Below are 27,313 nucleotides of genomic sequence, written 5' to 3' on the forward strand. Positions count from 1 at the left end.
TGTGCTAGAATTTGATTGTGATAAGATTGATAGGTACTTTTACAGAATATCTGGTGACCCTTTTTCAGAGCTATACATATGTTAATGCTATCTTACCTTTGTTGCAACTGAGATATGTGACCTCGAATAGTTAAAGGTCATTCTGTATAATTGAATAGATGAAAAGCTTGTTAGTACAGCTAACTCGAAGGAACAAACAGTATGGAGAGTTCATGAAAGAAACTAACAGATGATAATGAGAATGGACTGTTACTTAATATCACTGGTATTTTCTTCAGTTAACAAGAAAATGTCAAGTCAAGACACACAAAAGTTTCCATATTTTATTTGTCAACATTCTTTTACAACCCCTTTTAAAGAATGACATCCTTGTACAATGTTTTCAGGTAACAGTAATTTACACAAAACTGAACGTAGCTGTGTGGAAGGAAGGTGAGGATGTATATGACAGAATACAACATCTCATCCTATACAAAGAAACTAAATCTATTGAGAAGTAACAATGCAATTTACATGCAATGAATTTTGTAGTTTTGTTTTATGAAACATTAAAGAAATTCTGACTATGACAGAAGTTTGGCACAAATCCCCTACCCAAAGAGAAGAGAATAGATAAGCAAACAAAATTATAATTGGTGTTAATTCTATCATTTGAGAATTTAATCCTAAAATACAAAAATAAAAAATAATACATGTAAAATAAGATTTCTCTGATCAAGTTGTCAAAAGAATTGTACATTTTTGTAAGATAATGTAAGATAACCACAAAACAATCTGAGTGAAAATCATGATATGATCAGGCTATTATGTCCATACACTGTATAGCTGGTATCATTTTCACGGATGAAAATTTTCACAATTTTGAAATAAAACAGTCGCAAAACAATTTCACAAATGAAAATATATGTCTCATTATTTCATGGGTTAAATTTTTGTGGTCATGTTAATGTACCGTGAAATGGTGAAAATATAATTTCCTTGAAAACAATCAGCTATACGGTACATATCTATGTAAAAAGTTTCAATAACAATCCATCTATCTGACCTTTTTATTTGAAGGCAAACCTGTTGCTTTTTTACAGGTTAATATCCACAAAAAAATCAAAATTAAATCAAGAATGTAAAAATCATTAGTGTATGCTAATGCATTAGTAATAACTGATGGTGATGTATGTTTGAATCATATGATTAACTACAATACACAATGCATAACAAAATACATAACCTGTTGTAGTATCCATAAAAATTGTCTGTCAAATGGACACAAAAGGATTCTATATCATGGTAAGAAACAACTCCAGGTTAAAAACATACCAAGCGGATGTTGACAGCATATCAAATCATTATCAGTTGTAGTAAATAGAAAATAGGACCCATTATCGGCCTCTAAAAAGGCCCTGTATTCACTGAAAAGTAAAATTCAGTTGAAATTTTGTCTCGTGGCACTGGATTATTTTTGCCACCTCACAAATGAAACCTAGAAGTAGAAGGGAAGCAACTCTTGTGCATGAATGTAATCATGCTGCATTTGAATTAATAACCGGAATCATACTGGCAAAAGGAACTACAGCTGAACTGACCAACATGTCTTAAAAAAAGTTTTAACATTGGAATGAATGAACATACCAGCTGCTCCATTCAAAACAGCAACCATGATAGAGTATCAGATATCTTCTAAAATTTGTCTTTTAAAACTAGAATATAGTTATAAGCTATTGTAACGCAAACATATTAACATCATAAATAGCCTTAGGAAAGCCCTTCTGTTTTTCAGCTTGAAGCATTTTCAGTCCTGATTTAACTATAAGTTCTAATGTTTCTTCTGTAGTTCTCATATAGCTACTGTCTGTTGCATCAAACACCTTTTCAGGGCTACAGTTATCTTTGAGAACAACAATGCCGTTTTCACTGAGTCCATCTTGACATCGTTGTAGAAACTGTACAAAATGGTCATCAGTAAGATGTCCAGTGACCCACTGTATCCAAATGACATCATATTTTCCCTTTTCTGGAGTGAAGTCTTGAAGTCCACAACAGTAGAGATTTCCTACACGCTTAAATTCTCCTCCAATATGCTCCTCAGCTCCATCAAGAAATTCCTGATTCAATTCCACCATGTCCACTGAGTCAAACATTGGAAGAAGGAGGCGTTTTGTTATCCTTCCAATGCCAGACCCACAATCAATTGCCTTTTTGGTACCAGTGCGTCCACCTCCAGTCTTTAAAACAAAGATATCAAAGATTAAAATGGCTCTTCTTTATGTTGCTTCCTTACTTCATTAGTTTTTTTCTGATAAAAATGAATACAGAAAGATCATACACAATTTTAGATGAGGTTTAAATATGAAAAATATGTTAAAAGAAGTACAAAATCAATGAAAAATTAAAAATACTGTATTACTGAGAATTTCAACTGTCCTTAAATACTATTAAATTCTCGGTAACACTTAGAGCGTATACTTGTTTTAAATTTCTAACTATTTTTGTTGTTGTCATTTTTCGTCATATTTCTGACCACTACAGTTTAAGGCGTTAGTAACAAGTTATCAATACTTTAATAAACTTAATTTGATTTAACATGAATGAGGCACATCTGCGTTTAAAATCATATAATAAATTAAACAATTTATATCTAACAAATTAAAACATTTTTAGCATTTGATTGAAGAAATTTATCTTTTTTTCATTCAAACGCCTGCGCTCTTTTTAACATTGTCCGTTTCATGCTACTAAATTAGCAAGGATTTATCAGTTTATTTTTCAACATTATTTCTGTTTTTTTGGTTGCATATTATGAACACCTATTATTTCACATGAAAATCGTCTGGTAACAATGTTTGTTGTTAATCCCAAAATCGTACCGTAAGAAACGGTCGCAGAAATGCCCTTGATCCATTTATGTCAGTAACCGATATTTGTCCGAAACCACCCAACATCCCGTTAATTGTTGAAGGAACATTTTTCCAATACTGCTTAGCGTCGTTATAGAACTTTCCCTCGTCTTTCACTTCCGAAGCCATATCTAATATTTCTGTTTCTCGTAGCAAGAGAAACGAGTGTTTTCGCGCCGGAAGTCGATACTGTCGATTTGAACTTGTACTTCTGCCCCGATCTGATCCAAGCTATTTTTTTTATATATATCACGAAAGTAATGTCATTGTTAAGTCAATTTTGTATAGATTCACCATTGTTTTATATATTTTATTTTCAAGGAAAATAAGTTGTGCTATAAAGGACACACACGTCCAATAACTTTCTATGTATCGCTGTTTTAGTTGCACATAAATCAACTTATAAATTGCTTGGGTATAAATCAAGGTAAGAGGATACTACTGCTTTTGCTCCCACTTAACCATTCGGATCATAAGAAGTGGTAGAAAATAAAAGAAACATCCAGAATGCACTATTTGGAGAGTATAGAATTCTCTTTTAATGCGTTATATCTTATCTGATATAAAATTAACAATATTTGATACAAATTTCGCACTTATAATGTTTAAGAAATATTCCATATAGATATATTGATATAGAAATGAGATAGTCAGAAGAAATATATTTCACAACATTTCGAATTTAGAGGCTATAAATATTTTAGTTATGGAAGTCTCGTCTATAAACAAATTCAGGATTTGAGAACAACTTAATGATACATCTAATTACGGACAAAAACAAGCACGATGCAGGCGGAAGATGCACGTTATTTAAAAAGGTAATTATATGCATAGAAAAATTGCGAGTCGATATGGATTTTTTTATTAGTATCTATTGAAAATCATATCCTATGACTGTGATAAACAGAGAATTATCACATCATTGGATCAGTAGGTTTGAGATGATGCACTGGAAATATCTTTGTGTTTGAAAGGATGCGCTGGAACTCCAACGCATCTTCTCATTAGGGGGATTAAGATCATCTCGACTTAGACTCATTGGTCCACAGATAAATCATAAAGTTGCGTTTCCGCAGTTCATGTAACTGACCCAGACATGAATTATGGTAGCCGGCATTAAAGAGCAAAACAAACATTTCATATTGAAGTTATTTTACAATTGAATAGATCACACCGAAGATTACAAAATTTATTCCAATAGACAGCCACAATAAAATTATGCTAAGATGTAACTTGTCCTATTGACTGAGGCGCTTGTCCTAGCCAACATATTCTTTATATTGTACCTTATCAGTTTTATTCTTTTGTTCTGACAAAAGGATTTCATTATAAAATTATCAAATGGTAAAATAATGGTACATATGAAGAAGTGGAGAGTACAGGTCGCCTTACTAGCCTCAGCTAGTGGGAATTTCCCTAAGTTGAGCGATAGAGTTTCCAGCTAGAGACTGAAGGGTCACTAGTTCGAACCCATGCAGTGGCAGGGTGTTTTTCAGTACTACTTCCTATTATAGACATGGTGCCATTGACCACTCTAAGGGTAGAAGCTATAGGAGATTGAGATGCTTCCATGGTGATATTGAACCAGGGTGTTGAAGACTTTGTGAAGGAGGAAGTAGTGTAAAAGTTGAAAGTATAGGTCACCTTACTAGCCTCAGCTAGTGGGAGTTTCCCTTTAGTCAAGTGATCGAATGTCCGGCTAGAGACCGAAGGGCCACTAGTTCGAACCCCGACTTGAAGATTACAATCAAAGGCTTTCAATGGTAGGCATATTATGGGATAAAATTTGTCATGGTAAACAAATGTGGCCAAAGATTTGGTGAGAATATTCATTTAACCTAATGTTTAAGGAACTTTTCCTTCCATAATGTATTCATTATGTTCCTAACTAGTTTATAATATCCTGATTTATTCTGCCTGACATTCTGTGGAGGTTTGCTGAATAAGATATTAATCACTCAAGGGGTTCTGAATGGTTTGTTTCTATGTACCCGCTATTAATGTTATCCGTTATGCATTCGAGCAAAGGAATATGTTCTGGGACTTTCTACTTCTTTGTCACAACTTTATACTTATAGTATGTGTGAAAGTTTTAACTTTTTTCTTTGCACATGTACTTGCTTTGGGACTTGCTTTGCATGAGTCTTGCAGGGCTGCTTGAGTCATGCTATATTTATTATATGAAATATAACTCATTTGGAATGAATAAAAAAATTTCCATTTTGTCTGGTTATTGTTAGAGCAGTGTATGACTTATAAATTACTTGTATGTCAATGTGTTTGATTTAAGAAGATATTCAACATATGTAATAAAAAGATGTATTGGAGTTCCAGTGCATCCTCTTGTATCCAATTGCAAGGATATGATCCCAACCTGCTACTGCTACTGAAAGTACATTGTACAGTGATAATACAAATTTGTTTACTAACCATTTCATTTATTTAGTGATCATTTAATCTATTTTCATCAAGGGTTCTGTTGAACACATCAGGTATCAGTTCACCCTTTGTCAGTTGTCTGTTGTCTACTAACAGGCATCCAGCTTTGGTTTTGACAGTCATATAAATTGTTATCACTCTTTCAGGAAATGTGTCTGATGGATCATTTTCAAATTTTTTGCGTATGTCTGCCTTAGTCCTTAGTTGCATATATTTGATTTTGGGACTGATATAACAGTGTTATATACCCTTATTTTGTTACACTGATCAGAGACAGAAAAAAAGAAATTTCTGGCAAGCAGTGTAACCTTTGATTTTGGGACTGATCAGAAAAACAAAATGGCTGGCAGGTGTTCATTTTGTAATTTGACTATGAAAATCTATTTTGCAATTGTTATTTCTTTGGAAGCACTAGTTAAGTGATGCTTCAGACTTCATATGTACGTTCACCTTGTCACTATTTCTTAAAAGGAATTTTCAGATGTCCTAAACTGAGAGCAAAACATAACGGAAAGAAGGGAAAAGATCAGACTTTTAAAAAGAGAAATAGTGATCCAACGATAGTGGGTGCAAAGATCCCTCTGATCTTAATTGTCTTATTACAGGGATGATCTCTATCAGGTTGTCTCTATGACTAACCTTTTATTAGTATAATTTCCTATACTCCTTGAACTAGCAGGGTTTTATTGCAATTGTGATAATTGATGTTATTCATTCTGATGAATTTTTACCTTTCAAATACAGGAAAGTGAAGGGTGGAACCATAGACATTCATCCGACAGAGAAAGCTCTTGTTGTAAACTATGAATTGGAGGCAACCATTCTCGGAGAACTTGGAGATCCAATGCTGGGAGAAAGAAAGGAATGTCAAAAAATGTAAAATTTTACAATACAGCCTGTTTATAAACAAACTACATGTTATAGAGTAAAAGAAAAGTTTAGATATGTCTGGACTTCATGCTGATTCATTATATACATACAAATAAGAATTGTACCAGTGCAGCAGTGTTCTTATGTAGTATCCCAGGATGAGGTGATTGCAATTAGTATTCAATGTAAAGTGTGTAGAACCATTCTGCATAGATAGGTTAGAAGCAGATACAAGTATGATATATTGGTAAAAAAAACCCAGTTCAATCCTCTACCTGCCTGCTTATGTTTTGGTATCCGAAGAAATTAGGACAGCAGGACCTATTCACCATTGAACACTACACATAGGACTTTGTATCTAAAACGGAGTAACTCAAAGAAACATATACTAAATTTAAGTAGTGTGACTATTTCTAATCAAATGTCTTTTTCTTGTGCTTCTTGTTGGCAGTATAAGAGTAAAGAGCCTGAATCCAAACAGTGACTTGTCATCGCTGGCAAAAGAGATTATTGACAAGTGTAAACTCATCCACCCCAGTAAATTGCCTGAAGTGGAACAGCTGCTGTACTACCTTCAAAACCGCAAGGAATCTGCACCCACTAAAGGTAAGGTTTACAGAACCACAGGGAATCCAAACCGAACAAAAGTATGGTTTACACAGCTACAAGGATTCCACACCCACCAAAACTAAGGGTATTTAGAACCATAAGGAATCCACACCCAACAGAGGTAAGATTTACAAAACCATAAGGAATTCACACCTACCAAAAGTAAGATTTACAAAACCATAAGGAATTTGCATCAACTAAAGATGGGAAAGTTTATAGAACCACAAGGAATTGACACCCACCAAAAATAATCAAAAGAACACATAATGGAAAGTTACATTTTAGTTGAAAATATGATGTCCATTTACAAGATGCAGGGATGGTTTGTATATTTATGTATATATATATATATGAGTTTTCTTTTATTACAGCCTCTGGAAAAACCCAACTGCAGGAAAAGCCAGAAGTCCCGACATATGATGCAACAGAGATAGATGAGGTGGCAAACATCAATGATGTGGATGATTACATGGAACTGTTGTATGAAGATGTCCCGGAAAAAATCAGAGGCTCTGCTCTCATTTTACAGTTAGCCAGAAATCCCGATAATCTTGAGGAATTATTTCAAAATGGTAAAATGTTTAATAATTACTGATAGTGGGAGGTTGTATAGTGTTTTATCTGTACTCAGAGTATGATTAGTTTGCACAATATGGAAGGTTTACATTCTAAATTTTATTGGTGTCCCCACCAAATTAGTAGGATGAGCATAGGTGAGTGTGAAAAGTCTGATAGTTATCCAAATGCATCTCCTTTTTCTTGACTTTGGTTACCAGGTAGATATTTTAATGAGGCTTAACACTGAGCTTCACTATAGAAGCCCAAGTCACCAAATTTGGCATGACTTTACATAAACTGTTCAATTTAATTTTCGAAGCATGAGTGAGTGAGGGAATATGTACACATAGCTTTATAAACATTTTCTAGATTTACCTCAATTTCTATCACTTGACAAGTCATTCAAGAAAGAACACTGATGGAATACAGATTAAGTCTCTGACTGCTGATATCAGAAAAAGATGTATGATCTTGTAGATTAAACTGATACTTACATGGATACTGTCAATGTACCTAATTTAGGTAAATGTACCTACTTTAGGATTAAATTTTAAGGAATTTTTTAACCACTTAGTGCAATAATAGATTTGTGCATCCACAATAATTGCTATGTAAATAATGTACAAAAACAACAATCAGTGCAACAGTTTATATATATAAGATTAATACTGAAATGCATAAGTTTATTGTAACCATATCTGATATTATTTTTGATAGCCAAAAATTTCATGGTGAAGTAACTGACAATTGAAAATAATGAAACAAAATGATGAAAACAGCAATATCTGACTGTGGCTCTGAAAAAGGATTGCAACAACCACAATTCTGAAAAGTCAAGTCCTAAATAAGAAAAATTCAGTCTTATTATTATGTACATTTCAGAAACTGTTGTTGGAGCATTGGCACGAGTGTTGCGAGAGGACTGGAAGAAAAATACAGAACTGGCCACAAATATTGTTTATATATTCTTCTGCTTCTCAAGTTTCACACAGTTTCATGGAGTTATTCTTCATTTCAAAATTGGAGCATTATGTATGAATGTTGTGGAACATGAGCTGAAGAAATATGACATGTGGAATGAGGAGCTGCAGAGAAAGAGGAAGACTGATATCCTTTAATAATACTGCTGCACCCAGAAATGATTCGAAAAAATTGCAAATAATTATAACTTTGTAATTTCTTTTAATTCAGACCAAACATGGTCACTAGAATCAATACCTAAACAGGCAAAAAGTTCATACTCCTAATCCCACCATGGGACAGCACCAACCATTGAAAAAAGACATGTTATTTAAAAAAAAGACTTCTTCTCTTGTGGGAAACATACATGAAATAAGTGTTTATTATGGTTGTAATGTCATTATATCAACTGCTACATGTTAATACTAGATAGGGAAAAACAGTCAATAATATTTGGCTTATATTAAAATTGAAATAAATTCTTCATGGTTACTCATACACATTTTGCTATTTGTGGAAAATCAAGGTGATATAGAAGAGCCAATAACTTTGATCATGAAACAATAACTACATATAGGTACTTGTACTAGAGATCAGAATAATGAAAGATTACGATAATTGTAAAGATAAAAAAGATTTATGCTTGATTGATGAATTTTACCTTAACTGTTTGTACCTGAGGGAGAAAAAGACAAGAAGACAAAGGAGGACTTGGAAAAAAGCTTACAGAAATATGATGGATTGGTGAAAAAACAGGAGCAACTTTTACGAGGTATGTAACTTTTTTTTAATATTGTTTTCAAGAACAGTATTTACTGTAACCTGGTCTAAATTAAAAGATTCACTCAAAATGATTACTGAATGTAATTACATATACAGTATTAAATATACACAATCATACTATTATGTTTGCTTGTCAATTCGGAATAATAGTGCGAGAGCCATACATGTATAGATATTTCTTTGTATGTACATCATGTATAATGGTGAATACTTTGATATGCACAGAACTGGTGAGTATGTGCGTGTTGTTTCCTATTGATGTTTTTTTAAAAATGTATGATGTGTATGAAATGTTCAGTACAATGTTTTTATACAGATGTATAGGTATATTGTGCATGAAATTTCTTTTCTTCCTGAAAATTTATATATGTAGCAAATATAATACTGTGCATTTTCTTGTACATAAATTTCTTATGCCTATCATTAACAATCACTGTGCTTACATTCCAGTGGCATTTTACCTCTTGCTGAACCTGGCAGAGGATCTGAAAGTGGAGATGAAGATGAGAAATAAAAATATTGTAAAGATGCTGGTGAAATCAATGGAGCGTGACAACTTTGAGCTGCTTATCCTAGTGGTGTCCTTCCTCAAGAAACTTAGCATCTTCATAGAAAACAAACAGGAAATGGTATATATTTGATAGGATATTTTACATTTTGAGGAACATTTACTTGGACTCATATTTGATGTTTTAAGCAAAGTTACTTTGTACACACAGACATTTGGCTTACTGAAAGAAGTATATAGTCTATTCTCTTGGATTGTTTTACATGTTTTCTTCTTTATCTATAGTCATGTACGTTATGAAAAGGAAATCAAGGGTCATTATTTTCAAAATCATTTCAGATATTTTAACTCTGATTGAAAGTTCAAATATCAGTTCATCATATTGATTTTAATTATGTTGTAGCTTTCTTCACTATTAGATACAATTTACACAAGTATGGAATGGAAAACTAAGATTGATAGCAATTAATTCTTTTAATTAACATCAGGTTTATGGTTTTAAATATGTCCTAGAGGAATATCATGCCAAGTGTTATATGCTAACTTGCAGACATTAATTCCATAAGTCTGTATCCTAATTGGTATTGATGTAAGCTGTCGTAAAACACTAAGTATATATGATTTGGTGGCCTATTTTAGGCCCAGATGAACATCATGGAGAAGTTTGTGAAGATTGTCCCCTGTGAACATGAGGACCTGCTCAACATCACACTTAGACTGCTCCTAAATCTTTCCTTTGATGCTGACCTACGTAGCAAAATGATAAAGTTTGGCCTGCTCCCTAAGCTTGTAGGCCTACTGAGTGAGTAGAACAGTTATGCCTTTTTATACTTGGTTATATGCCTCTTCTTCTGAATGTAAAACAGAGCAGGGCTGTCACATATGTGGTTGTCTCTGTGTGTGGCTGTTATTTTCTACTGTGTATATATCTATTGATTTGTAAAAAAAAAATCCATGGTATAACTATTATCAAATTCCTGATTATTCTGCTTGAAAAGATAATATGGACATGCCACTGATCTACTAGTCAAGGTGTAAGTGCCCTGTTGTTTGTACCAATTCTTGACAATATTTATGAATTGTGTTACAGATAATGAGAACCATCGCCTGATAGTCCTGTGCATACTGTATCATATCAGTATGGATGACAAATCCAAGTCTATGTTTACCTACACTGACTGTATACCCATGGTAAGTAACTTGTCCTGTTAACTGTACTCAGTGTTGGAGATGTAAATGTGTACTTAATTGTCATTATCAGTTTTGTGATGTAAATGTATACTTAATTGTCATAATTAGTGTTGGGATATACATGTATACTTAATTATCATGATCAGTGTTAGGGATGAAAATATCTACTTAATTGTTATTATCACCATTGGAGATGTAAATAAATACTTAATTATCATTATCAGTGTTTGGAATTTACATTATTATCATTATCGGTGTTGGGATGTAAATCAATATTTAATTGTCGTTATCAGTGTTCGGGATGTAAATGTAAACTTAATTGTCATTATTAGTTTTGGGATGTAAATGTATACTAAATTATTATTATCAATTTTGGGATGTAAATGTATACATTATTATCATTATCGGTGTTGGGATGTAAATCTATATTTAATTGTCGTTATCAGTGTCAGGGATGTTAATATATAGCTTATTGTCAATGTCAGTGTTTGGTATGTAAATGTATACTTAATTATCATTCTCAGTGTTGGGGATGTGAAAATATACTTAATTATCATTATCACTGTTTGGATGTAAATGTATGCCTTAATTGTCATTATCAGTGTTGGGATGTAAATGTATACTTAATTGTCATAATTAGTTTTGGGATATAAATGTATACTTAATTATCATGATCAGTGTTGGGGATGAAAATATCTACTTAATTGTTATTATCACCGTTGGAGATGTAAATAAATACTTAATTATCATTATCAGTGTACTCTGCCAGCATGGGTGACAAGTCTATGTTTACCTACACTGACTGTATACCCATGGTAAGTAACTTGTCCTGTAAACTGTACTCTGTCAGCATGGGTGACAAGTCTATGTTTACCTACACTGACTGTATATAGAGAAATTTGAATCATCAAAGTTAGATTCATCAAAGTTTGGATTTTATTTAGTAAATTAGATATCTTATTTATTGAACTAGATTTTTTTTATTAATTTTGTTAAGTACTTGATTAACATTGCGCACGAATAAATGACAACTTGGTAATGAATAATGTTGTTGACATATACTGATGCATATTATGATGAAGTGGTAGTATATGGGGATTGTGTTGTAGGTGATGAAGATGTTCCTTGAGAGCCCTGAAAACCCTGATCTGGAACTACTTGCTCTGTGTATAAACCTGGCTGCCAACAAACGTACTGCCCAGATCATCTGTGAGGGCAATGGTCTAAAGATGCTGATGAAACGTGCTTTTAAGTTTAAGGATCCATTGCTTATGAAAATGATACGGAATATATCACAGCATGATGGACCAACCAAAAACTTATTTATTGTAAGTCGTACAACAGTACATTGTCATGTATATAAAAAAATCACATCCATTTCATATTGTTTCTTCCTCAGCTCTTTATACCCCAATAATAAGAAAATGAAGTTGAAATTATAGATAAATCATTCTGTCATGGTGTTTGATACTTTTATATAGGGAGTCATTATATTCATCAGCTTGTGATCAGTGTTGATTTTCAGCTGGAAATTTGTGTGGCCACTGTGTTCCTAGTAGAAGATATTTCCAGTGTATAGCATCTTTCATGTTTTAAACAAATGTTTAGGTTCTAAACCTCTTGCATTTTTAGTGCTGTTAACTAGGTTTTGTAAGTGATAAGAAGTTTATGGATGATAACAAGCACCTGCTGTGAAAAAAGGGTAGATGTCATGTAGCTGTCATTATATAAGGGTTGTGAAATATTCCATAGAGTATAATTCTCTTTCTCTCTGTTTAATATTAGTGTCAATTCTTTAGGTTATTGTGTGGTTTGTAGGACTATATCAGTGACCTTGCTGAGGCAACCTTGAATTGTGATGATGATGAGTTTGCACTGGAAGCCCTTGGGATCCTCGGGAACTTGACCATTCCTGACCTCGATTATGAGTTAATTTTGCGTGAATATGACCTGGTACCATGGATCAAAGATAGGCTTATGCCAGGTGAAAACTTTCATACTATTACATACCAATCCATTTATCTGGCATGTAAATGTTTTTGATTTATAAATCTGTAAAATATCAGAATTTTAGAAAAAAAAAAGGTAGGATTACACAGAAATCTTATTTAATCTTATAATTGTAGACTACGGTATCAATGAACAAGGACACTGTCAGATAAAACTTTCAGCACTTCAAGAGAAAAGTTTTCCTTGTCTGTATTTTAACGAAATACTCCATACATCATTAGCCTGATAAATGAGCGTTAGTGATATCTCTTTGAACTTGTTGCAGGATCTACTGAAGATGATATTGTTCTTCAAGTAATTATCCTAGTCGGCACTGTGTGTAATGATGATGCCTGCGCCAAGATGTTAGCAGAGTCTAATATTATTCAGTGTCTTATTGAACTTTTGAATGGTAAGTTAAACCCTTGTTTTGTCTGTTAGTGTATAAGTAAGGTCAAAAATTCTATGAAAGCATTTACATGACCAAAGGACGGACTTAATTGAAAATTGGTTTAGAAATACATGAATGAGGCAGAAAACCTAACCATCGGTAGAGATGACTCATTATATACTCATGATACCTGTTAGATAGCGATAAACAGGGTCAAACAATGGTGGGCTCTGAGATCCCTCTGTGATCACTTGTTGTTTTGATTTTCTTATGTTAATATCAATTGATCATCATAATAATGTGTGAGAAATAGAACTGTTTTCAGAATAGAACATAGCTATAACCTGTTGGAATGCATTGATAATAAGCTCGAGATATTCTGTGAAAACTTTATCATCAGGATTACACTTAGCAGGTGTGACATCATCATTGGTACTTAACTGATATATCTGTTGGGACCTTTAAGACTATACAAACAGAATGATACTTGTATTCCTTCACAACACTGTGGGCTTGGCTACATTTTTCTAAACATAAAATTTTTATCAAATTACCAAAGTGTGCTGTGGGGTTTTATCACCAAGACATCATGAGATAATGGAATTCGTATTCTCTCATTTACTTCAGCAAAACAAGAAGATGACGAGATGGTGTGTCAGATTGTCTATGTATTCTACCAGATGATTTTCCATGAGTCAACAAGAGAGGTCATCATCAAGGACACTCGTATCTTTACTGAAAAAGAAAAAAACTATTTTCTGTTGATTTCTTGAGAAATTCACATAAATACACGCATAATGGACTACTTTTGATGTCAGGCATAAAATTTATAGAGAAATTCAATCAGAATATTACTCCTATGTTTCAGTATTAACTTGTGTAGATTTTGCTAAACTTCTTCGCATACAAATATCCTATATATTTGCCTATTTGTAATCTATACATATAGCTGTTTTTGCAATACTTTTGAGTAGAAACGATTATTCATATGCTAGCAGTAAGTTTTAAATCATCCTCACCTTACTCACTGATAACACAGAAATTTCATGCACATAAACATTATGCTCTAAAGTATAACAGCTTTGTAATCTTTAATTTGGTGAGCTGTCATGTTATGCAGTGGATCATGTTCAAATGTTGAGAAATCACATTTTATAGTTCAGAAGTTATATTGTAATGGTGTTTTCAGTCTCAAAATGAAATGCTGGTGTCTTAAAGTTCTTGTAGATAATGTGTTGTATCAGAAATATTACAAATAGCGGTTTTAATACTTTAATAGGCAAATTGTGGTGAACATAACATTTGTAAATTGTGATGAACTTAACATGCTCCTTAACAACTGGTCAGAGGCCCCAGCCTACCTGATTGACCTCATGCATGACAAAAATGCAGAGATTAGAAAAGTTTGTGACAACACCCTGGACATCATAGCAGTAAGTGTACACTATAAACAGATTAATACTTACAATGAAACTATGTTGATATAGCTGAATTTTTTGTTGGTTAAAGGGATTCTCTGACCTATAGTATTTGGAATTCAATCTACTATCTACATGTGGCTTGTAGGCCTATAGTTTGGTGACTGCTAAGCTGATTCTGTGTGTTGTAATATACAGGAATTTGATGAGGAGTGGGCTAAAAAAATCCAATTAGAAAAGTTCCGCTGGCACAATTCCCAGTGGTTAGAGATGGTTGAGACGAGACAGATGGAGGACATGGCTGACCCATACATGTACCCAGAGGATGAGTATGACCCCTACCTCCAGGACGCTGACATCCTTGACCGACCAGACCTTTTCTACGGAGGTGAGCTCAGTAAAAGATATTTTTGTATGAGACCATGTCTTTTGGGATCAGTTTTGGGACAGTTAGATATCCAAGCCTTTGCAGACCATTGGTATGGATATGAGTTAGGGACAGAGATACACTGAATCTGGGCAGACTTAATTTGTCTGTAGACCTAGAGATAATTTTGTGAGTTTAGGGACAATGAAATAGTTATTGTAGTGTGGCCATTTCAGTGGGTTATAGTCGAGTGAATGTATTTATACCCATACTTGTGTTAATTGATTCCATATCTAAAATCCCATGGGCATTCAGTAACATCCTCTATTGGTGTAGTCTGTTTACCCTGAAGTGTTCAGCTGCTGTACACTGGGAGACATTGGTCCACTTAAAGTGCAGCAAAAGTTTCCATGTATATAGTATCATGGGAGAAGTATTGGAGGTCTATCACATCTGTATCATGTTCTGTTAAATAGGATTGTCATTATAGTCTGGACATGATGCCTCACTTATATCAAAAGTTTCTACCGGAAGCTGATGGTGTATATGTGGAGAATTTTAACTGATCTTGTTGTCTAGTGGGAGTTATTTAGCAGTATTTTGAGATGATATTTCAATACAGTTAACTTTTTTATGACATACTGATTTATTAACCCTTTCGGCGCCAATTTACCCTTTACAATGTACAGCTCAGCGCCAAATATTTTCTGGAAAATATCCAAAATCATTGGAAAAATTGTTGACCAGTCGCCTACGGTGGCCTGTCTGCATGTCGACTTAAGTCGCCTACGGCGCCGAAAGGGTTAAGAGAAATTTAGAGAATTTAGCAGAAAACTGGCTTTACTGTGTCAGAAAATACCTGTACATTTCTAAGTAATTATTACACTAGATAAGGTAAGTACTGGCACTGTATTCAGTCTTTCCATGTACCATCTCTGCTCACAGTCTGTTTTATTTTAAACTTTAGGTAACAAGGGTAAGTGATCATAGATCCTGCATCATGTGCTGCTGTGTTACTGGGTATAATTATCACATTAATTTTGTTCTGTAGCAGTTGGTGTGAGCTGATATTTTTTTTTTTACAAAGTATTTCCACTGCAATCCTAGCAATTCAGATAAGAAAAAAGGGGAACTAAAGGGTTTTATTATTTTGGGTGTTATTGAGAGGAGGGTAACATGGAGGTGTGACTGTAAGAAGTGTAGATTAGAGAATGATAACAGGGAGATGTGACTGTAAGAAGTGTATAGTGGAGGAGGATAACAGGGAGATATGGCTGTAAGAAGTGTAGATTAGAGGAGGGTAACGGGAAGATGTGACTGTTTGGGATATAAATTGGAGGAGTGTAACATGGAGATGTTACTGTGAGGGGTGTGGATAGGAGGAGGGTTACATGGAGGTGTGATCATTAGAGATGTAGATGGGAGGAAGATAACATGGATATATGGCTGTTAGAGATGTAGATGGGAGGATTGTCACAAGGAGATATGATTGTGAGGGGTGTTTAGATGTAAGGAGGGTAACATGGAGGTGTGACTGTGAGGGGTGTATAGATGTAAGGAGGGTAACATGGAGGTGTGACTGTGAGGGGTGTATAGATGTAAGGAGGGTAACATGGAGGTGTGACTGTGAGGGGTGTATAGATGTAAGGAGGGTAACATGGAGGTGTGACTGTGAGGGGTACTTAGATGTAAGGAGGGTAACATGGAGGTGTGACTGTGAGGGGTGTATAGATGTAAGGAGGGTAACATGGAGGTGTGACTTTGAGGGGTGTATAGATGTAAGGAGGGTAACATGGAGCTGTGACTGTGAGGGGTGTTTAGATGTAAGGAGGGTAACATGGAGGTATGTCTGTTAGGGATATAGATGTAACATGGAGTTTTGTCTCTAAGTATTTGATAGTCTTTTTAATGACTTTCCTTTGGGTTTTTGTTATACTTATGTAAATAGAGTAGTGCTATCTCATGGTTTCAGTTTCATTTTCTAACAATTTCAGTGATTTCATTCTAATTGAAATGTAGATGTAAACGGAGAAGTATCCATGATATTTCTGGGATATTAATGTTGTGCGTCTATTGTAATTTTATTTGTATACAGGGCCTAAGTGTAGATACGTAGATAATTCTGAAAAAAAAGTCATATTTTGACTGCAAAGTTTTAAACCAGCGCTGTCTTCTCATACAGTATATTTACATAATTCTCACTTTCTGACACATATGTTAACAAAATTTACAATATTATACAGAATATTTATGGAAAATTGGTCAACAACTCTTGATAAATATCCTCGAAATTTAATACAAATTATCAGGTATATATGTCGTGGAAGGATTTATTACATGAACTCAATTGTAACCACATCTCATGATATAAGTCTTCCACACCAAGGAAATGTTGAATGAAGCCTAAACTGTGTATTCAGTCATTTTGTAATTTATCAATTTTCATTTAAAGTGATAATTTCCTTCATTTGTGTATTTGTTATGCAGCATGTGATGTGATGGTTATGATTTTCTCGTTTTACAATTTCGATGATTTCCTTTCAATAATTACTGCACAATGATGTAACCTTCCAGCCAGGGGATAGACAATCTTTTCGTCTTCATTACCAGAATATGGGATTCATTTACATAACATCTATGAATTATTCCTGTACCTTGTAGTGAATGTGCCTTTTCAATGACATGAGTGTGATTTTAAATAGAACTTTTAATAGTTTGCATGCAGGAATATGTTAAATCCATTTTAACCTGGGGAATGGAGTTTTTCTAAAGTTAATTAGTCTTTGACTTGGAAATTTGACATGCGGACATGCTACCATGCTGACATACTACCATGCTACCATATAAAGGTTTCCTGTACAAATCTGCTGGAGTCTCCTAAGGGAAACAACACAATCATCAGATGAAAACATCTATGTTGTCAGCTTTTGTGATGTCTTTGTGTCAACAATTGCCATATGTATATTGTGTAGGAAAGTTCCAGTCTATTGTTGTGAGCACAGCTGGTATTAAGTGCTTGTTAAGCATAACTGTGGTGTTTCGTGTTTGTCAATACTTTCATAAACAATTTATTTGAAGTACATTTTGTTTGATTTCCAGAGCAACAAGGCTATGTGTTATAAAAACCATACAGTTCTTTATAGAACTTTCAAATTTTTTAGAATCAATAACATTGATCTACATTAATTTGCTGATGCACTACTTAAAATCTTGTCACGCAGTTGTTACCTTGACCCATATTTTCAAAGTCATACTGCATCTATTTGTGATGATTTGTTAGGATGGTTGTGTTGGAAACACATTGATAGTAGCATTCCTATCCAGATCATCTTTTTACTGCTGTCTGTGTTCTTGTTGGTACATACTTTGACTAACATCATGTATATGGTGCATTTTATGTAACAATGACAATGATTTTTATGATATCTTCTTTTTATTATAGATGCATATGACAATGGAATAATGGATGGTCATCTTACACCAGAGTACATTGATGAGAATGGAATGTATGATGGAAAACCATATGGTTATGGGTAAATATAAATTTATAATTTGTTGATTTTACTGACCATTTAATCGTCGTTCAACAATTCAGTAGATTTACTTAACAATTAAGGTTTGTTTAATAGATTAAATCACAAAATCAGGGATTTTGTTTGATGGACTATGGAAAAAATATATAGTTTTGTTTACTAATAAGATCATAGTGCAGTCAGGTATTTTGTTGGACTTTTTAGATAGGGATGCTGGTGGTTTTATTTGAAAGAATAGGCAGGGTCATGAGAACTTCATACTCTTAAGTTACTTTAGGAAGAATGCTCATTGAAAGTTTCACAATACAATAGCCCTGTTTTCTAACTGTAGGTATGGTGGTGACGTAGATGATGGATATGAACCCTATGCACGACCAGAGTCACATATGGGATTTGTAATGGAAGGTGGGCAGGCAACAGATGAATATGGGAACCTACTGGACCCATATAGTCAGCAAATGAACAATTATGGCCAGCCAATCATGGATGAGTATGGTCACTATATCAGCAATGGTGCTCAGGAGGAGGATGACTACAACCAATACGGCTATGGCATGCGATAGTTCATAATGCCTTAATGATATTTTTACTACAGCTACCATGTCAGTCTACTGGCAACAACACTTGTGTGGCTGGTTCATTCCATTAAAGAGGGCCAGCTCCTTTCTACACCTAGATCCATTAACTACTGTGAAACATTGTAATATGGTGATGTCAAAATGTTCACACATTGTTAGATCTTAATGTATGTATTAATCTATATTTGTGGATAGGGGAGAAATAATTTATAGCATCTAATTCAGCATACTGTGATACTGAATGGCATGAATATGAAGATTTTGCATAGCTGGTAGTGCTGTAGGCTTGTTGAGCAGAGAAAGGAGTGGTGGGAAACATTCAGACGGCTGATTTTGCTGAAGTCCATCATTTTTACCTAGACCTTCGTATGACACCCTTCTTTATACAAATTATTATGGCATGCTGCATTCCTTTGATAACAAATCAGTAAGTGTGTTGATGTCACCTTACAGCATTGGGTCAAAGGTCACAATAATGAAAATGGTTCCTGGTTTAACTTGAAGCACTCAAAGCAATAAAGCAAACCTCACGTTATATCATTTGAAGAGATACCTAAGTACTTGTATTACATATACTGTAAACAACTCGTCATTGAAGATTTAGAGATCATTTATTAAACATGACACATCAGTTTTGTCTCATAATTTAGGAATATGTAAACAATGTTGACAGGCTTTTTCCCAAAATTTCTAGACTTACAAAGTCCTTTGATGCGACTTTCATAACCCATCGAAGATGCACTGTATACATGCATTTTTAACATAAATTTTGTAATATTGACATTTGTTAGTGCTGTTTTTATAGAAGATTTGTTTTGACCTCTGGTTTCCACCATTACATAGATGTTACGTAGTGTATGTTGTATTTATATAGGTGTTGCTAGGACTTGTCTGATGTAAAATTAGGGTAATGTAATATTAGTGTGCTTAACATCATTCCACTTGTCTTCTGTTCATAATAACACTGTATATATACATAAAATATAAATACTAGTGTTCTTATTGGTAAGATTATATAAAAAGAGATACTGTAATAAGTTATTATGTTTAAAACAATTATTTAATGTTCTATCTTGCTTTTCTGTACTCCTTCTCATTTTTCTATTAGAATACATAGTATAATGTATACTGTTGATGTGTGTGAAACGTTTCCCAAGTGCCACCTATGTTGTGATATAAATGTGTTGTAACTATACACATTCTGTATGGATCTCTTTTCTGGGTCCAAAATTATACATATGAGTTAATAATGTAAAGGTTGGGACTTGTTTTATATGTTTTAGTGCATATACCAAGCATTGGTAGCAGAATGAATGTATTTTTCCTGGCTGTCATGATATGGACAATGGTTTGCATTATTAATTTATCTTCAACGGTATCTATTTTTCCTTAAAATTAGTGAAATTAGAAACCTTGATAAATAACACCCTTCACCATAATGTACAGCTGTGTTTGTCTGGACGCCTATGTAATGTGTGCTTGTCTGACAAAGATATCTTCCTAAAACATCACAATCACAAAGTTAATAAACTAAAGTATTGTAGACTTGCATTTAACATGTGAAACAAAGTTTTTTTAGGTGTAAATGAACTGCTCTAAAACTGAGTATAACATATGGCTAATTTTCTTGGTAATGATGAATAGCTTAAAAGTGTGAACACAGTGATCTGATTCTAATATTGACAGTCGCTTGTTTTACCTGTTGCCTTCGTCTACTTATCTCTATACACACCATCGTTATTCAGAGAGGTTGCATTGTTGTACAATTGATTACACCAATTGATACTGAATATTATGAATACACTTTTTGCATATTTAACTGCAAATTAAATAACTATAGTAATAAATAAACTCACTGGAGCATGAGCATAGATGTCTCCTTGGACAGTGTGTCTGCAGATTGAATCGTGGTATGTTAGTGTCATATATGTTTTGCTGTATTTTTCTATGTTTTTTCTTTCAGTTCCGTCCACTGAGAAACAAAATTTGTTTTATATGTTGATCTTTTAATCTCATTTTAATGAGTATTTACTATTTGCTGTGATTGTGTCCCTTATTTCAGTATTTATCACTCCATATGTGCTGTCTTTTGTAATACTAGTACAGTACCATTTGTTCCATAATCAAATATTATGAATCAATGTGTTTTCATATTTATTTTAAATCATTAATTTATAACTATTTTTAAGTGTTTTGGTGTACAATATGCAGAAAAAAACCTTGCTCACCAAATCTGAAAATTTAACAATATATACACATCAGTACAATCCATGATCTGTTTTCTGTGAAATCTATCAGAAATTGGCATTAAATTCAGCACATGTTATTAAGTTCCAGATCTTGTTGACTCAGTGGAATCAAAGGTATTGAAATTTGACAATACTTGTCAATCTTTTCCCTTGTGTATGGGTACAAGGCCTACATGGTTTACGAATCCGTAAATCTCTACTGCACTGGTGGACTTAATAATAAGATGGGACAGTACATTAGTCTTTGATTTATGTTATTTTAGTTGTTGATATACAAATTTATTTCCAAATGCAATAACACTTTAAAAAAAAGAAAGGTTTACTCCTTGTATTGGTTGTGGAGTACGTAAGCTTTTTGTGTGTGTGAAAAGCAAGCTTTATGGGTGTAAGGTGAACATTGTGACTGCTGTGATTTGTCCCTGGTACGAAACTGACTACAGTCCTGTTAGTCAAATAAGTGACAATATTTTGAAGCAGACAGACTTGTTGCTGATACGTGCACTGATAAACATATAAATGAATGTGCCAGTCACTTGTAAAATGTTTATGTCACTGATAGATGAATGATATATGCAGGAGAGATGGTGATACTGATTTTGCATTTGATTTAGACAGATTTGTGCCTAGATCTGTTTTTCACTTAATAAACATTGATTACATGACCAACAAAACAGTTTGTTTGTGTTCCTTCTTGCCAAGTGTACAGTTGACAAAACTTTGACACTTTACTAAACAAGACATTGAGTGTTTGGTGTTACTGTAATATTGTTTACTATCACATGCCCTTTTTAAGTGACATCTTGTAATGTGCCTAAACTTCATATTTGCATTATTGACACCAATTTCACATACAAATTTGAAGCTGAGAATGATCATGAAGGGCCCAGGTCATTTAGAGATCTTGTTTTCACTTTCAATGTCAAACATATACTTAAATTAAACTGGTAAAGTTAACCTACATGTAAAATTAAGAAAATTAAGAAATTCTTTCTTACTAATACCAACTTTAAACTTTAATATCAATCAAAAACCAAAATAACCCTTTCTGACGATTTTCTTTTGAGGTTTGTCTCAAAATTGAAAAAAAAAGAAAACAAAAAGACATCTATTAACAAAGGGGAATAAACAAATGCAGTGGGATCAAACTATCCAGTAATTTCAGAGAAATAGCGCCAATGAATTTCACTGTAAAAATTCAAGATGGCTGTCTCAATATCAAACATTTTCTTGCGGTTTCCCACAAACCAATATTGGATACTTAAAACTTACACTTAATGCCCATAGGTGAAAATATTGTTCTTTATAACATTCTTTAAATTTTTCATTTCATTGTTTTCCCCATGCAAGCAATTCAAAACCTGACATTTGCTTACTTCATGAGATTGTGCAAAGGTAACATAATTTAATATCTTGCTGTGTTTATTTCATATGATACCTTATCTAATATAATTAGATAATGAATATAATTAACGACTGTATACTCACTGATAAAAGGCCAACTGGCTTGCTGTTACTCTGCCAGAACAATTATAATTCTGGAGTGTTACATATGCTGTTTTTCAATAGTTCAGATTAAACAAGAAAACACATGATTGTCAAGTATCCAACTCAAAAATCTCACCTGAAAAGAGTTTTTTTTTTACCTTGAAAGTATCATAAGCACTAAAGTGTCAAATTTGTTTAATCATCAATGTCTCACTTCGCTTGGTTGATGAATTGGAACAAATCCTTTCTAAATAAATTAAAAAGAAAACCATTTTTTCTTAACCAACTTTACACAAAGCCTGTCAAGCTGCCATATAGATGTCACCTACTTTATTAGATTTCATAGAATATAGATCAGAATATAAACAGTATATATTATTTTCAATGCCTCAAAGCTGGGCGTCGAACATCCTCGGATGATCCCTACTTTCACTTTTGGTCTATTTTTAATTCATTGTAACCGGAAGTTGAACAATATTTACCAAGTGCTCCGACACGAAGCATGCCGCTTCAAATTGTTCTCGAATTCAGGTATGGAGGTCTATCTTGACGCACTTAAAACAAGAACAATGGGCTTTAGTAATGTTTAATGTAATACCTTCCAACAGTATGACGCGGTCAAGTAACATAGAGAATAATTCACAGATGTTGAAATTCTGATCGTAAATTGAGCAATAAATATTTACTATACAGTGTCCGATACATGGTGCAACATTCTGAGACCTACACAAAATGTCACAAATAGTCGGGAACCCAGTTTTTTACCAAAAGAAAAAAAATAAAAAAAGGGAAAAATCAAATAAATCAAAACTAGATTTAAATATTTCATCGGGGTCAGTTATCAGGATTGATAACTCTGAAGTAACTCGAAGGATAAAACCTGTATGAAGTCTGAAAGGTTTTGACTTTGTGCAATTTTATTTTTGTCTTGATCATATTTGACCACTACAAAGACAAAATATTAAAAAATCAGAAACAGTATATAGTCAGAAACCTTAGGATTGTATGTTAATATTTGCCAAATTTTCAATATTGCACAAAATTCAAGTTCAATTATAAAATATTTGTTTCAGTGGAGGAGCAGAGCTGTTATTCAACAAAATAAAGAAACATGAAGTCACCTTACCTGCGTCTGAAAAAGATTGTAAGTAAAACATAGATTTTCAGGTCAATAAATTGATGTACAGTTTATTAATTGCTTTGTGTTTCCATTCACGATCCCTCAGTAGTCAACATATATATATATATATGTTTACACTATATATATATAGTTCAAATTCACACCAGATAGTATAACAACATTAGATTCTGCCTATAGATTGTGGTGGTCATCTGTCCATATTAAAGGATCAAAGGCAGTTATATAACAACTTTCAAAATAAAAAATGTTAGGAACACTTCAGCAGAATTGATTCATATTCAATATTCACTGTAGTATCATATTGTCAGGTTATAAAATTGTATACACCTGGCAGTCTGTCACCTGATTAGAGAGTAAAGATCACTTTTGACATTTTTTGAAATAAAAAGATCAAGAGGAGGACCCCACCCCATTCCTTTAAATTGTAATTGATTTTATGTAAAATACACATATGCATTGTACAAAGTAATTGCAGTCATTGAAAAAACTTTAGACAATTTCTCTTGGATTGTATTATCACAGGGACAATAGGATCACTGCTGCCGTGGATGAGAGACACCATGCTACAGGAGCGACCAGAACTCTTCATGCAAGGAAACACAGTGTTGGTATTAAGTTTTGGGGGTCAACATTTGTTGCTTTACAGTCATTAATTTTTGTGGATTTCATAACTACTCTAACTGCATAAATTCATGTGTCCGTGAACTGTTAAAATTAGTACATTTATTTACCCATGTCTATTCATGAACTCAAATATCTACGATATATTGATTTAGAAAAAAAAAAAAAAAAAAAATGAAGATTGACCCAATTGAAAAATATATGATTTCACTACAGCTGAAATATCTTTCTGTATGAATTTAAAATATTTTATCTCTACAGGGGGTTGCCAGCAGGCTTTAAAAGTTTTTTTCAATAAATGACTAAGTGAACTCATTTTTTATGCAGCCACAGGTCTGTCAAATGGTTTAATGCTTTTCAAATGTTCAATTTTTCATTGTTACCTTCACCAATAAAATACCTGAACATCTCTGAATGTAAAATGTAGCATATTTTGTATTGAATATCAGGTCAGTCAGGCACATTATGACTCTTGTTTTTAACTCACCATCATCTATCTGATGGTGGGCTATTAAAATTGCCCTCATCCATGGTCCATCTGTCCGTAAACAATCCACGTTATTTTGAGAAACACTAAATGGATCTTTCTCCATGTAGGTTTTCCTTGGTCACAAGTTCACAAGCTCATTTGCTATTTGGACTACTAAATAAAACAAAATTGCTGAAATGTAGCCATCTTGGATTTTGACTGTGAAAGTTTGTAATCCCTATTTCTTGAGAAGTACAGGATTGATATTTGTCTAGTTTAATATACAGATTTCCCTTGGTCCCTAGTTGAGCTCTTATGATTTTGTAACTAATCAGAAGAACCAAATGGTAGAAAGACTACTATCTTGGATTTTGACAATGAAAGTTTTAAATCGCTCTTTCTCAAATTTCATCATATACCGGTAGGTTCCCATTGGTCCATAGTTGTGCCCTTTTCATTTTAGGACTGTTCAGAAGAGCAGAATTTGACAGCTGAAGATTTTTATTGCTAATTCTTAACAGGAATTTCCATATTTCATATATCAAAGGGCAAAAAACAGAGGAAAGAAGAGAAAGTAAGGGAAAAGTTTCCACTTTTAAAGGACAAATAAGATCAAACAATAGTGGACACCAAGATCCCTCTGGGGTCACTTGTTCTTTTTTGTAACTCTGTCAGCCATTTCTACTCTTTGTTCTCAGGCGTCCAGGGATACTGGTGTTGATCAATGATTCAGACTGGGAATTAATGGTAATTTACATAACTTTAATAACAGACATTTATTATATTTTAATTATTCTAATCAGATGGATTAATTATTCTAAGATTATGCAAATATGATATGAAAAAACACCATACATATCGAGGAACAATAGATCAAGTAAAAATGCCAAATTGAATTATAATAATTGAGAAAAAAACTCAACATAAATAACATCTTGTTCATGGCCATGCTTTATAAAACCAATTCTAAGATAACAATAAATATATTGTTATATTCTACATTATGTTTTGATAAGAATGTAAAGAAAGTATCTTGATTCAGATACAGAATAATGCATTATCTTACAGGGAGAGCTGGATTACCCTATAAAGGATAATGACCGGATAGTGTTCATATCTACCTTACACGGAGGATGATGGCTCCAGCACAGAAAAAATCTCATCAAATACATGCATCTTCAATGAGAGGGAATAAACATTGTGATTTCCATCTTCCACACAAGTTTTATGGGCTTTTGAAACACAGAATCAGGATTGTAGGAAATATACTAGTGTGCAGACCATTGCTGATGAATGATGTGTGTGCGTCTGTGGTTGGGAACATTCTACCTATGGCAATAAACTTGGTATACCTGTGGCACTTCTACATTTTACCAAATTCAACTTGATGCAACGGTTGTAATGACTTAGAAAACTTCAGTGTGTAGGTGATTGTCCTGATCAGTTGCGAGTCAGATATTGTTCTGAGGAGGATCTCATATTATTAAATGAACAATGATGAAACATATTCTTTTGTGTTTTTTTGTGAGTTTTTAGTCCCTATCATCAGGTGGTAGACTAATTAAATTTCTGAAGAATTGTTTGATGATTATTTTCAAATTTCAAATGTAGGTTTGCCTTGGTGGTCCCTTTTTGTGCATCCCAGTCCATGTGAATGGCAGCCAAATTGGACTTGACTGTGCTTTTTATTTGAGTATGACTGGATGGATCATTCTGAATTTTCATATGTGGGTTCCCCTTGGTCCTTAGATGTGCTCTGCCAAATTGATCAGAAAAACAAGATGACTGCCATCCTGGATTTGATGGTCATAATTTTCTATCCTTACATTCCATGGAAGCATTTAATGGATCCTTCACAAATTTTGTTTTGATGTTACCCTTGCTCCCAAATTGTGCCCGTTTTAGGACTGATGAGAAAAAGAAACAGGCTGACAGGCCGCTATCGTGTATTTGACAATAAAACTGATGATCACCATTTCTTATAAGGATTTTTTGAAATTCTATGCACTGATAATCAAGAGCAAAAACAGAGAAAAGAAGACAAAAGAAGGGAAAAGATCTATAGAATAAATAAAAATCAAACTATGGTGGATACCAAGATTCCTTCTTGCTGGTTTTGTGGTTGATTTTGTTGGCTGTAAATTTCAAGAGTCTTAGAATATATTTGATAACTTTGATTTATTATCACACCGATTCCTTTGAGGATCAATTGCAAATTTTGGTATTTTACAAACAATGCCAGTCATAAGAAAACAATGGAACT

General features: G+C 33.5%; 3 protein-coding genes across 3 annotated transcripts; 2 read left to right on the forward strand and 1 right to left on the reverse strand.

The window, feature by feature from the left end:
• Positions 1-309: 309 nt before the first annotated feature.
• LOC132554779 (N-terminal Xaa-Pro-Lys N-methyltransferase 1-like) lies at positions 310-3,074 on the reverse strand. The gene is made up of 2 exons (XM_060219090.1): positions 2,862-3,074; positions 310-2,219 (listed from the first exon to the last, which is right to left on the reverse strand). The coding sequence occupies exons 1-2, from the start codon at positions 3,018-3,020 to the stop codon at positions 1,713-1,715; spliced, it is 666 nt and encodes a 221-aa protein (XP_060075073.1). The 5' UTR covers positions 3,021-3,074; the 3' UTR covers positions 310-1,712.
• A 539-nt stretch (positions 3,075-3,613) lies between these two features.
• LOC132554780 (kinesin-associated protein 3-like) lies at positions 3,614-22,005 on the forward strand. Its single transcript, XM_060219091.1, has 17 exons — positions 3,614-3,709; positions 6,075-6,206; positions 6,652-6,806; positions 7,181-7,381; positions 8,250-8,474; positions 9,004-9,099; positions 9,561-9,739; positions 10,258-10,420; positions 10,709-10,809; positions 11,919-12,137; positions 12,628-12,793; positions 13,085-13,210; positions 13,817-13,915; positions 14,537-14,622; positions 14,806-14,995; positions 18,417-18,507; positions 18,839-22,005. Exons 1-17 carry the CDS (start codon positions 3,678-3,680, stop codon positions 19,068-19,070), a joined length of 2,493 nt encoding a protein of 830 aa, XP_060075074.1. The 5' UTR covers positions 3,614-3,677; the 3' UTR covers positions 19,071-22,005.
• Positions 22,006-23,292: 1,287 nt separating this feature from the next.
• Positions 23,293-26,553, forward strand: LOC132554788 (ubiquitin-related modifier 1-like). The gene is made up of 5 exons (XM_060219101.1): positions 23,293-23,350; positions 23,893-23,963; positions 24,483-24,564; positions 25,749-25,797; positions 26,119-26,553. The coding sequence occupies exons 1-5, from the start codon at positions 23,322-23,324 to the stop codon at positions 26,185-26,187; spliced, it is 300 nt and encodes a 99-aa protein (XP_060075084.1). The 5' UTR covers positions 23,293-23,321; the 3' UTR covers positions 26,188-26,553.
• Positions 26,554-27,313: the final 760 nt, after the last annotated feature.

This window comes from Ylistrum balloti, unplaced genomic scaffold (genome assembly GCF_031769215.1).
Source record: "Ylistrum balloti isolate Yb309-2 unplaced genomic scaffold, AGI_CSIRO_Ybal_v1 Utg370444, whole genome shotgun sequence".
Lineage (NCBI taxonomy): Eukaryota > Metazoa > Mollusca > Bivalvia > Pectinida > Pectinidae > Ylistrum > Ylistrum balloti.